The sequence below is a fragment of the Musca domestica genome, unplaced genomic scaffold, assembly GCF_030504385.1.
Source record: "Musca domestica strain aabys unplaced genomic scaffold, Musca_domestica.polishedcontigs.V.1.1 8, whole genome shotgun sequence".
Classification (NCBI taxonomy): Eukaryota; Metazoa; Arthropoda; class Insecta; order Diptera; family Muscidae; genus Musca; species Musca domestica.
In genome coordinates, this window is record NW_026712409.1 from 19,971,159 (window position 1) to 19,984,955 (window position 13,797).

The 13,797-nt window shown below is 38.4% G+C and overlaps 1 protein-coding gene across 1 annotated transcript in view; it reads right to left on the reverse strand.

Moving 5' to 3' along the window:
* Positions 1–257: 257 nt before the first annotated feature.
* The window catches only part of LOC101887341 (uncharacterized), a 465,336-nt gene continuing 451,796 nt past the window's right edge, over positions 258–13,797 (reverse strand). Inside the window, exons 14-15 of the mRNA XM_059130821.1 lie at positions 1,253–2,060; positions 258–1,078 (exon numbers count right to left, since the gene is read on the reverse strand). Coding sequence (XP_058986804.1) covers positions 298–1,078; positions 1,253–2,060 — 1,589 coding nt within the window. The 3' untranslated portion in view covers positions 258–297. The remainder of the gene's footprint in view (positions 1,079–1,252; positions 2,061–13,797) is intronic.

Genomic DNA, 13,797 nt, shown 5'->3' on the forward strand with positions numbered 1-13,797 from the left:
ATATGATGTAGGAAAAGAGTGGGAATATCACAGATTAGTATGAGTATGACTATTGTTATAATTTCGAAATGTGTACTACAAAGTGTCGAAATGGTACTATATTTGATAAAGAGCGTTAGAATAGCCTTTATCTTTAGTTGTTTTCAATTCCCGTTTTTTTTTTTTGTTATTTTTAATTCAAATTCTATTCTAGATAAAATTAAAAAAAAAAAAAAAAAAAAACAATATATTTTACTAAAAATCAAAAATATTCTCTCTTTACAACAACTGAAACCAAACATTATGAAGATGACTCTTTCAAACGGAAACTTCTTTGGTGAATTTAGAACGATCATTTAGATTTAAGACCAGTTTATCGGGTCTTTTCGTCTTGCCATTACCATTGGCTGTCGTCGACTGTTGCTGCGACTGTCCGGGCTGTGTGGCATTGGAACCACTGGCAGCCGATGTGGTCGCTCTCGTTTTGTTATCTAATAAGGCATTATTGGAATTTCCTGCAGAAGTAGCCGCAGCAGCGGCGGCAGAACGTTTCGGTGTATTGGTGCTGCTGCCGCCACCGGTGATGTTGAACAAAGATTGTGATATGATTTTGAAATCTTGACCTGTGGGCAGTTCTTCAATTCCTTGATTAGCTGCGGGGACCTTGGATTCACTTTTACTTTGGGACAAACTTGAAGAGTCGTCGGCAAATAATTTTGCGGGCAATTTATCTTCAGCCTCTGGCTCTTCTGCATTCTCGGAATGTGATGTGTCATCGTCATCATCCGCTTCCGCCTCTTCTCCTTCGCCCTCGTCTTCATCATCATCGTCTTCGTCTTCGGTCGAGCTTGAATCGGTGGTTGTGTAAAAAATTATATCATCGGTGGAATATTGTTTTTGTATGGAACTTGTATCGGCATTGTCTATGGCCCGCTGTAAGCCAGTGGCACCAAGACCCATGGCCGTTGTTGTTGCCGTAGCTGTGGTGGTGGCACTCTTGGAAATATGCTGCGTTTTCTCAATATCGCTCAGCAGTTTGCTACACTTGGAACTTAGTCTACTTAGTTTTCTATGCTGTTTGGAGGTGGAGGCTTTGCCACTTTGATTTTTGAATTTAGTTTTACAATTATCACATATCAAGGGTTCTTGTTGTTGTTGTTGTTGCTGCTGCTTCTGTTTTTGTTGTTGTTGTTTTTGACTTAAATAACTAAATTTTGTGGTAGTCGTTGTGTTGCTGCTGCTATCATCACAGGGCAGACTGGAGCTACTCAACAATTTGGCATCTTTGTGGCGATGATGGCGCCCACCTTGTTTGCGAGAACCCCTCAAACCCATGGCAGGTGGTGGGGTATTGGTGGCTGCTGTCCTTTTGGTCACCCGCTTTGTCGGCCACTGATCCAAGTCATCGGATTGTGAACACATGCACTCCAATTTAATATCCTTAAATGTAAGACTACCCTCGTGCGGTGGTGAACCCAAGAGTTGACATTTACTCAGTGCTGTTGTTGTTGTTGTTGTTGTTTTGGCTGCGGTCTCACCCGGGCACCCCTGCTGATGACCATCTAGCCTACACCGTTCATAGCAACGCTCACAAATGATATGTTGTTGTTTGAGCTCCTCTTCGGCCACACAATTTCCGCTCAACTCAGTATTTATGGCCTTCTCCTCGATAGCCACCGTATCCTTGGGCGATGCAGTGGTCGTCACTGACGGTGTGGCCATTGTTATCTTGGTGGACGGTACATTGGCTGGTAACACCACATTGTTGTTGGTTTTTTGCAGTTGTTGCTGCTGCTGTTGTTGCATTTGTGTGTATTTCTGCATTTCGCTGTTCAGCGAGAGTAACGGCAGTGCTTCCGGTTTATTGGGTCGCACGGTTAATTGATTTCCACCGCCTGATACGGCCTGGGAGGCTGCTGCCGCAACCATTACCATGCTGCCGGGAGTCTTCAGCCCATCCAACAGACTGGATATTGTCATTACCGCCACACCCTTGGGTGGGGCCATTTCCTGTATACGCTGCAGTTGTACGCTGAGTTGTCGTATTTCCTCCAATGCTTCCTGGTCGGATAATTTGTTTTCTGTAAGAAACAGTGGAAGAGAAAAGAGAAAGTCAATGAAAAATGCCAGGATAGTGTAAAAAGAAAGAAAACTTATTTTAGTTGTTGCCTGAATGCAGACAGGTTGGTTGAAAAAAAAATTCCGCAGAAAAATTATGAAGGCTTTATGCTGCAAATGGGGCAACTTGCAATGGGATTTTGGTGTAACATAAATTATACGAAATATATGAGTTTGGTGTTGCTAGCCAGGAATTGTGTTGAAAATGTAATCACATTGGCCGTTAGAGGTCTCATAAATTTTCGGATTTTGTGAAATTGAATTAGGTTTTTGCAATGAGGCATTGTCCGGAAATGAAAATTGATGGAAAATTGTAAATAGAAAATGTGAAGAAATGGAGAGAAAACGACAAAAAAAAAAGTTATCCTCACAGAGAGGATCTCAGGAGGTATTTATTAAAGGGAATTTAATTAAAAGACCTCTAAAAGGCGAATTAGGAACAAAATGCTTTGAAATTATATTCTAGAAATAGACGTTCTCCAAAAGGCATTCCAGACACAGAGAACTTTTAGTAGGAATTTTAGATTAAGACAGAGGGAGAGGGCAACCAATTAATGTTCTATCTATAACTTCATCCTATGGACAGAAGACCTCAAAAAGGTCTTCCAAAGAGGGAAGACCTTCATATGTCTTCTAAAGAAGAAAAGTTTCTTCAAATAGTCCTCCATAAAGCTAAGGCCCTCAACACAGAAAACATTCTATGTATACCAAAGACTTCAGATCTTCTTAAGGGTTCTCTATAACATAAGGAACTTAAAAAGGCTTTCTGTAAAAAAGAACTTCCCAATTTGTTTTCCAGACAAATAACCTAAAAAAATATCTTCCACACAAGGGTACCTTTAGAAGAATACCACAAAGAGTGGAAGACCAATAAAAGGTCACCCATGTCAAGAAGATATTCCCAAGGTCTCCTAAAATCATAAGACCTTCAAAGAGAGAAGCTCAGCAAAGAAAATACTTCAAAAGCTCTATCAAGACATAGACGTTCAGAGGGTCTTCCACAACTAGAAGTGGTTTGAATATTACTCGAGAGATAGCTGATCGGCAAAATGTTTTCTATGGACAAAAGACCATCTAAGGCAACAGGAGGCCTTTTAAGGCATTCCAGAGGTAAAAAAGAAACTGTCAACTTTGGACACAAATCCATGAAAAAGTCTTCTAGGGAATCCTTAAGAACATAGAAAAGCTTCAAAATACCTTCTAGAGGCATAGACTTTCAGAATAATCTGCACAGGTATTCTACCATCAAAATATCTTCTGGAGACAGAGAAAACGTCCTTTCGGGAAAAAGAAGAACTTCAAAAGATTTAAAGAAATAGGGCCTCCGAAGGTCTTCTCGGTTAGGTGACTTTCAAAAGGCAAAACGTCTTTATTTTGACTTTTCAAAGGTCTTCCACTGACAGAAAAGATTCGAAAAAAAATATTTTCTTGAATATCAGTATCTGTAGAACTATAAGAAGTGACCTTTTCGCGTATTTTTTCGAATTTTCGTAGTTTAATAGTTATGGTATATTTCACCCGAAACAGCAAAATTCCGAGACGATTGATATATTATAAAAAACCTCTGGAGCAAGTGCAAAATCAGGACATTTTTCTGCTTTTGGCCTATTTCAACCCCCAAATATGGACATAATATTTCGAAGTGTTACAAATTATAATATATATTGTATATACAATTTTATGACGCTTTTAACACCCTCAGTCATATGGCTATATCATCTGATACGGCCAAACCGTGCCTCACCAAATAACAGTTTTAGACCCTAGGTTTCTTTGGACCCAATCCGTTTCAGGACATTTTGAGTCGATCTAGCGGTATTCGTCCTTCCTTCTGTCTGGCTGACTGGAAGGGATTATCCACTCCTTCTGGTACTTCCCGCACAAAAATTCGAAATTTTCAAAGATATATTTTACTTCAGAGAAAGAAAAACGGTAATCCGATTTTGCTCCAACTTTGCAAATCCTAATATTTGCATCAGTGCTAGGTCAGGTGCGACAACGGAGAATACGGGCCACTCCGTCAAGTACCTCCACCACTAAGGACCAACAATTAAAATAATTATAGCTCTTATAAAATGTGATGTAAGAGTCCGACTGCCTCCAGATTACACACATCACAATCTTTTTATTAATCCAAGGTCTTGGGTGAATATGGAATATATGAGTTCACTTCTTTTGGTACCTCCCCCACAAAGGCTAAAAATTCTGAATTACGAAAGCGATTATTAAATCCAATATAAGCATTCGGTTCTCTCGGAATCGAGATCTGGTATGAATATGACAGGGATCGGACCACTGCTTCTGGTACCTTTTCCACATAGGGTAAACATTTTGAATAACCGTGAAACTCATAAAACGCGAAGTAAACTTCCGATTCCATTCAAATTTTGCACATCTTCTATCAACACAAGATCTGTTATAAAGATGGTAGAGATCGGACAATTTTTTCTGAACGGCCAATGAAATCGTCACTCTCTGCCCGAATGTTCTTCTGCGGTATTTTGGCCCATTCCGGCCGAAGCGCTTGCTTGAGGTGATCGACACTTTGGTATTTTTTAGTGCCAACCTTGCTTTCCAAAATACTCCAGACACAATAGTCCAACGTATTGGTATCCGGAGATTTTGGTGGCCATTGTGTGCTGGAAATGAAGCGAGGAACCTCATTTTATAACCATTCTTGGGTGGCGCGTGCTGAGTGCGATGGTGCTGAGTCCTGTTGGAATGTCCAAGGTCTGCGGCCAAAATGTTTGCGTGTCCAAGGCTTCAATACACCCTCTAGAATATTTTCGCGATAATATTCGGCATTTATTCTGATGCCACCGTCGATTAATACGAGCGGAGTGCGGCCCACACCATCACCATGGCCGGCGCTTGAGTTCTGGTGGCCAACCGAAGCCGTACCTTTCCAGCTGACCTCTTTGGCAAGTGAACACGATAATTTTGTTTGTTAACAAACTGCTGGACAACGAATGTTTTCTCATCGGAGAAAATCCAATTCAGCAGTTCACCACTTTTGGCCAAGCGAAGCAACTCTTTAGCTCTTTTGAGTCTATTTTCTTTCTGTTGCGGTGTAAGTTCTTGCACTTTTTGGAAGTTCAATGGCCCCGAACTCATTTTTCAATATTTGCCGAATGAAATATTGAGATAAGTTCAGCTCACGAACCATTTTTCGGACACTGCGACTCGGGTTTTGATCAAATCGCTTCTTTACTTTTCGAACTATTTCTCCTGATGTTGCTGTTTTCTTCCGTCCACTTCCTTGACGTCGGGCTACGCTACCAGTATCACGGTAACGAGCGATGATAGGAGGCACAAAGGATTTATTCACATCTAAATGCAGGAGTGCGATAGCCACTTGTGGTTTTCCAGCCAAATGTAAAGAAATCACACTATCACGCTTGAATTCATCACGGATAACTTTTTTTCTAGAAAATTCTCACCAAAATGCTTTTGTACGATTGTAAACGATATAATGAGCTGTGATTGGAATAATTTTAACGGCTGTCGGACGAGTGGTTTAGAAATGACAACAGTCTGAAATTGGTTGCAGTTTTTTCATCTCATCCTGTATATTTTAACTGGTATTAGATGAAGTCCGAAATTGGAATACTTGCCATAGAAGAGGTTTTGAAAATCTCTGTCTATAAAAAAACTTGCTATAGCCCTAGGAGTAAAAAGTACATTTTGCCTGAGGCTCTTTCAAATATCTTTTCTATTAGATAACCTTTTGCAGTTCTGGTTGGAAGATAGTTTTAATAAAATACCTTCTACAGATCTTCTACTTCTTCAACACTTTTTATACTTTGCGTACATAGAAGATATCTTAAATGTCAAAAAAAAAATTTTTCTCTATTTGGACTTTTTTTTTTGGTTCCTCGTTCTGTAAAAAAACTAGTAAAGAAAGTCCTAAAGTCGGGCGGGCCGACTTTATGATACTCTACACCACTTTGCTAATTTAGTAGATTCAAAGGACTAAATATTGTACCTTTGAAATTCGGACTTGTATTGCCCATTTGGTGCACAATTAATTTGAAATCGGATAAAGATATATATGGGAGCTATATCCAAATCGGAACCGATCTCGCTAAAATTTGGCAAATATATTTCTGAGCTGTATTTGATATATTACTCTGAATATCGTTGTTACGGAGTGCATATTACGGCAGTAGGTAACAAATACCACAAATCGGATGAACAATATATATATGGGATCTATAGCTATATCTAAACTGATCTTCACCAAATTTGGCATACCACCTCTTCGACTCAATTCGGTCGTATGTGCCAAATTCCATCCCAATTGGACAAATATTAGACGTTTGATGCACAATGAAAAATAAATCGGACGAAGATATATATGAGAGCTATATCCAAATCTGAACTGATCTCGATAAAATTTAGCAAACTTATTTCTGAGCTGCATTTGATATATTTCTCCAAATATTGTTGTTTACAGAGTACATATTACGGCTGCGGAGGACAAAAATAAAAAATCGGATGAACAATATATATATATATGGGAGCTATAGCTATATCTGAACAGATTTCGATCAAATTTGGCATACTTATTTTCAGGCCTAATTTGGTTGTATGTGCAAAATTCCATACTATTCGAGCTGATATTACACGTTTGGTACACAATTAAAGGCAAATCGGATGAAGATATATATGGGAGCTATATCTAAATTGTTACCGATTATCTCCAATATCAATAGGGTTCGTCCTTGGGCTAAACAAATAATTTGTGCAAAATTTCATCTCAATCGGATAAAAAATGCGACCTGCATTTTGTTCACAAGAATACATGGACAGACGGACGGACGGACGGACATGCATAAATCAACTCAGAAAATGACTCTATGGAGATCCTCAAAAGTAACTATGGGTCTATCTCGCTTCCTTCTCCATGTTACAAACAAATGCACAAAGTCATAATACCCTTACCACTATGTGGTGTAGGGTATAAAGATATTAAGGTCTCACTTTAAAAAATTTGTACCATTTACGCTCATGCCAGCTTTTATATACAAACAATTTTATTCTAAAAACCAAAACAACCCTTGGAGTTCCAGCCACAACGTAAGTGCTTAACCAAAAACAGAAGAAAACAAAATTCAAATTTCCATTTAAATTGCGTTTGACAAATCACTTGATATCACTTCATAAAATCAACTACACTCTTCCAGGTCATTTACGGCATTGCAACAACATTCAATGCGAAATTTTGTCAAAATGGCAATTATGCTGCTAGGCAACATTTCGAACATTTGAAAATTCTAAACCAACCAACCCAAATATGGCCATTAAGCTGCGAGTTTCACGGTGAGTGGTCATGACAATAGGTGGAAATGTGTCTGATAGGATTATGATGATGTCGATGTCGATGACAGTATCCATGGCAATGGCACTTCATGGCTGATTGTCGTTGGTCGTTTGCTGTTAAAACAATTATAATGATCATCGCAGCCGTCGTTGTTGTCAAAATCATGCCAGTCGAGCCGAGCCGAGCCACTACAAATCCTTTTGTACTCAGATATTTATAGAAAAAAAAAAAAAAAAAAAAAAAAAAAATAACATCAAAACCCACTCGTGTCAATTGCACACACACACAGCGACAATGACTTTTGAAATAAATTGTTCATTTTGAGCTTGCATTTGGTAAATGGTTGGGTTTGCAACTGGAGATAATATTTATGGAAAATCAAGGCTATCGCTTACCGAATGGAGATTAAAATATAAATATAAATGACTGTGAAAAATTTGCAGAGATTTGTACATAGTGGACAAGGTATCAGTCGGTCTGTCGACAGATGTGCAGGCTGAGATGAAACAACTGCAACCAACTTTAGACTGCTGTCATTTCTAAACCACTCGACCGACAGCTGTTAAAATTATTCCAGTGACAGCTCATTATATTGTCCACAAGCGTACAAAAGCATTTCGGTGAGAGTTTTCCAGAAAAAAATTTATTCGTGATGGAATTCAAGCCTGGTAGGGTGATTTCTTTATATTTGGCTGGAAAACCACAAGTGGCAGTCGTTAGAGCACTCCAGCATTTAAATGCGAATAAATCGTTTGTGTCTCGCACCATCGCTCGTTACCGTGATACTAGTAGCGTAGCCCGCCGTCAAGGGACAGAAGAAAACAGCAACATCAGAAGAAATGGTTCGAAAAGTAAAGAAGCGACTTGATCGAAAACTGCGTCGCAGTGACCGGAAAAAGACTCGTAAGCTGAACATATCGCAATAATCCATTCGGCAAGTATTAAAAAATGAGCCATTGAAATTCCAAAAAGTGCAGAAAGAAAATAGACTCAAAAGAGCTAAAGAGTTGCTTGACCGAACGTGGTGCACTGCAGAACTTAGTTTTCTCCGGTGAGAAAACATTTGTTGTCCAGCAGTTTGTAAACAATCCAAGAGATCAGCCGAAAATGTGCACCTTCGGTTGGCCACCAGAACTCAAGCCCCGGCCATGGTGATGGTGTGGACCGCCATAACAGCCGTCGCTCTCTGCTCGAATTAATCGACCTTGGCATCAGAATAAATGCCGAATATTATCGCGAAAAACATTTTGGACGCAGACCTTGGACATTCCAACAGGTCTCAGCACCATCGCACTTAGCTCTCGCCACCCAAGAATGGTTACAAAATACAGTTCTTCGCTTCATTTCCAGCGCAAAATGGCCAGCAAAATCTATGGATACCAATCCGTTGGACTATTGTGTCTGGAGTATTTTGGAAAGCTAGGTTGGCCCTAAAAGCTACCAAAGTGTCGTTCACCTCAAGCAAGCTCTTCGCCGGGAATGGGCCAAAATACCGCAGAGCAACATTCGGTCCACGTGTGACGGTTTCATTGGCCGTTTGAAGGCCATAATTCGTGCCAAAGGTGACCAATTGGAATAAATCTAAACTTATTGTAAAATTTGATATTATTTCCGACATTCATTCAATAAAACTTTAAAAAATTTAAAAACTATGGCGTTTGACTTTATTGCAGTTTTTTATCTCACCTTGTATACCCACAGCTTACGTCGGATAATAAAATATATTTTCAGTTCAATTTTTGCATTTTATTGGGATGGTATAGAGGGAGTTGACAAATATTTTCTATTCCGAATATGACCTAAGTTTAATATAACAAGTAAGCAAGGGATATAGATGTGCGGGGCCGACCATGTGTTACCCAACAACACTACAATATGTTAGAAGTCCCCTTATCTTCAATTCCATTTTGAAGATTTCGCTTTTGAAATTATGTCATAAAGCACCGACCAGATGTTGCCCTTAACTTTTTGACCATGGGCATGTACCCAATATTTACACACTCCGTCGTGCTGTTAGTTATGGATAAATATATAATCCAATGGTCATCCAAAATGCTAGACTTCCTCCCTGTCCTTAACACTCTTGAGGTAAATTATTTTCCATGAAAATGTCGACCTTTTGGGGGAGAATCCCGAAGGAGTGGACCGATGTTGCCTTTCTCCGAACTCGATCTAAGTTTGATAATAATATTGAGATGTCCAAGTTTGGATCGAATCAAATACTCCCCTCGAGAGTTATCGTGCGCACCAGGCAGCCAGACAGACGGACGGACGGACAGCCTTCCATCGACTCCAAATGTCCTGAAACGGATTTGTTGCAAAGAGAACTAGGGTCTAAAACCGTTATTTCTACTAGGCTCGTCTTGGCCTTTTGGAAACCTCTGTAGCCACATGGCTGAGGGTATGAAGCAGTTTTAAGTAATTGTCTGCTTATAGAAGACCAGTCGAATATCTCCCTGCATAAACGTTTTTGAGGTATACTTTAAGGATCTTGTTCCATTAGGAGCCCAATTGAAAATCTTTATTTCGAAAATGTAAAATATCTACTACCGGAATCGGGAAAAATTTTTTTATAAACAAGTTAAAAAGCTGTAAGTTCGGCCGGGTCGAACTTTTAATACCCTCCTCCGATTGGTACAAATTTGGCAATTTTCAAAAAAATAAAATCCGTTAAAAATACTGTTAAAATCTTAAAAATACCGAATGCTTATAGGACGACGTGGGCCTGGATAGGCAACCTTCGTCATAAGTTATTACAATATTTAAATGCGAAACTTGAAGGAAAAACTGTCTATAATGTAGCTAAAATCGTCAAAATACCGAATATGGGGGGTACCGTTATATGGGGGCTATACGAAGACGTGGACCCGCACAGACAATTTTCTGGCATGGGCTGAAGTATCCATTACGAACTTCACATGCGAAATTTGAAACAATCCCGCTAAATAATGTCGCTAAAATCACCAAAATACCGAATATCGGGGGGTACGGTATATGGGGGCTATATAAAGACGTGGACCTATATGGTCCATTTTCTGTTTTATGCTGCAGTATCTATTGCGAACTTCAAATACCAAATTTGAAACAATTCCGGTGAATAATGTCGCTAAAATAATCAAAATACCGAATATCGGGAGGTACCGTTATATGGGGGCTATATGATAACTTGGACCTACATGGCCCATTTACGAACTTAACTTGCCTACTGGCATAATATACATGTGTGCAAAATGTTAGTCTTCTATCTCAATTTGTTCGAAAGATAGCGTGATTACAACAGGCAGACAGATGGACAGACGGACAGACAGACAGACGGACATGACTAAATCGTCTTAGAATTTTACGCTGATCAAGAATATATATACTTTGTTGGGTCTGACATGAGTATTTCGAGGAGTTACAAACGGAATGACAAAATTAATATACCCTCCATAGTATGGTGGAGGGTATAAATATATGTTCGGCATCTCTTTAAAAGTCCTTGTGAAGGTCTCCTAAAGTCTTGTGGAAGGAGTTTTGTTAATCGGATTCTTACAGAATCTTCCTGAAATGTTTACAATCCAATGAACACTCATGAAAATGCTTAGGACCTTAAGCCACTTGACCAGCCATTTGGTGCTGCTCATAATTACCCAGCAACAACATTGGAATCCCTTACAAAAACTAATTTCCCATAATATTTTCTTATTTAGGCAGATTATATACCCCACCAATGCCCGTCTTCATTACTTTGCCGGCCTCTAATGAATAATAATGAAGCATTTATTCAATTTATATTTTAAACTTAAAGCTTATTAGTCTGAGCTGTTGACCGAGACAAGGCTTTTTGTTTTCTCCGTGTGTGTGTGCGTCTGTGCCTGAGAGGGATTTGCAAATGTTTGTGAAACATTTTCTGAAAAGCCTTATGGCTTTCGGTATTTCCTAAGGATATTTTAGCATCTGTGTGTTGGATTGTTTGAGTGTGATTTTTGCTTTTAATATCAATTAATTTAATTAATTGAAATTTATTTAATATCATATTTTTTTTGGAGAAAATGTCGACAGGTGTTTTAACTGAAAATAATTGCAGATTAACACATTTGTAAGAGATACCAAAAATGTATATCCTGTGAAATAATTAAAATCGGATAATAGCTGGGAGAATATAACTGTTTGGATTTTTTATGTTATCCCTATCTATATATATAAAACAAGTAAGCAAAGGCTACAGTCGAGCGGGGCCGACCGTTGAATACCCTACAACACTATAATAAACGATACAGTTCATATAGGCGAGATACTCGAAAGAATACCACAAGATATTGTGACAAATAATAAAAGAAAACCATCAGGTTTCGTTCTCTAATTTTCGAATAATAGCAACTTAAACTAATTTGCTCATTTCAAATTTATTGGTAGATGTTGCACGTAAATGGTCTTCCTAGATCTGGAACCAATATTTCCCAAAGACCCATAGTCTCTCAGAAGTGGCAAAACATCAACATTTATTATTGGCTTTTGATTTTTTTGAGATACAGACATTTGACTATATTCTTCCACGAAATCAGCGTTAACGAAATAGTCAGAAGTGTATTTGTAAATTCTCCATAGAGTCACTGGAATGGAGAATTTCGTATTTTGTCTACAAAAGTTGGCAAACTATTTCACACATTGAATATTTTTGCATGGCCATCCAAAACTGCTTGGATTTTGCAATGTGCGGTAACCCCCATTCAAAAGTGCGCGAGGATCGGGCGATAATTACGACCTGCTGACAATGTTGCATTTTTTTGGTCCATTTCAACTCCTAAATATATGGCAATCATCTCCAAAAAGAGTAGGCTTCTATTCTGACCCTTATCTTATCCCCATGCAAAATTTCGTAAGGATCGGGCCATAAATGCGATCTGTATATGATATACTGATATCCTAACTACTTAGTTTTGTTAGCTGTAGAAATTTTACTAAATGTTTAATTCAAAATGAAAATATGCCAAAAATATGACAAAATTGAAAAAAATATGAGAAAATTTTACAAAATCAATATTTTCATCTTTAGAGAGATATTTTTATGCGATTTTTTTAGACGTTTTTTCTTTCCTGCCAAGAGGCCATTCTGAATTAATGAGAACTGTCGAAATCAGTTCAGCCGTTCTCGACTTATAAGAGATCTTTCAAGCATATCTTCTTTGATCGACATATATATCGCACCTAGTTTGCTATATATCCGGTTTGTTGGATGTTAACATCAAAGTAAAGATCAGAAGTAACCTTGTGATGGCATTGTGATTTCGCCGGGATTTAAAATATTCGCGGTTTAATGAAAAATTTCGAATTTTTTCAATAAAAAGATATGGTCTATTTTACCCGCTAAATATAATCCGATGACCACCCAAATTGGTAGGCTTCTTCCCCGCCCTAAACTCTAGCTACATGCGAAATTCCGCGCCGATTGGTCTATAAATGCGACCTGTATAGCTACTGCAAAATCCGACATTTTTTCAGTATTTGGTCCATTTCAACCCCTAAACATTTGGCGATCATCTCCAAAAGAAATAGGGTTCTATTCTGATCCTAACCCCACCTCCATTTTAAATTTCGTGAAGATCGGGCCATAATTGCGACCTGTAGAGTGATTACAAATTAACATGGACAGACGGACAGACGGACAGACGGACGGACGGACATACATAGCTAGATCGACTCAGCTCGGCGAGCTAGGAAGATCCATATATACTTTCCTATGTGGGAAACCAATATTTCGTGGTGTTACATAATTTTTGGCCCAATCAAACTTATAATACCCCCAACACATAGTGTTGTAGGGTATAAATACTACTTTGTATCAACATTTATTATAGAAAATAAACATTGGCTTTTTTCCTGTTCGCAGAATTTCAATCAGTATTAAGCTGCCAGCAACTTGTATTCGAAATAAATGCTATGAATTCCCGCTGTAATTATTTTTGTTTGGAAGGCATTTTGATGAAAAGCGTTTAAATAACAAATTGAATTCAATATAATTACAATAAATACAATATTTTGCGAATTTAACTGAACTAAAGCAGCCCATATTTATAACCTACACCACAAAGTGGTCAGGGTATTATATCTTTGTGCATTTGTTTGTAACAGGCAAAAGGAAACGAGATAGACCCATAGTTCCTTTTGATGATCTGCATAGAATCACATTCTGAGTCGATTTATGCATGTCCGTCCGTCTGTCCATGTATTTTTGTAAACAAAGTACAGTTCGCAATTATTGCCCGATCCAGATGAAATTTTGCACAAATCATTTGTTTGGCCCAAGGACGAACCCTATTGAAATTGAAGATAATCGGTCAAAATTTAGATATAGCTCCCATATATATCTTCGTCCGATTTGCCTTTTATTGTGC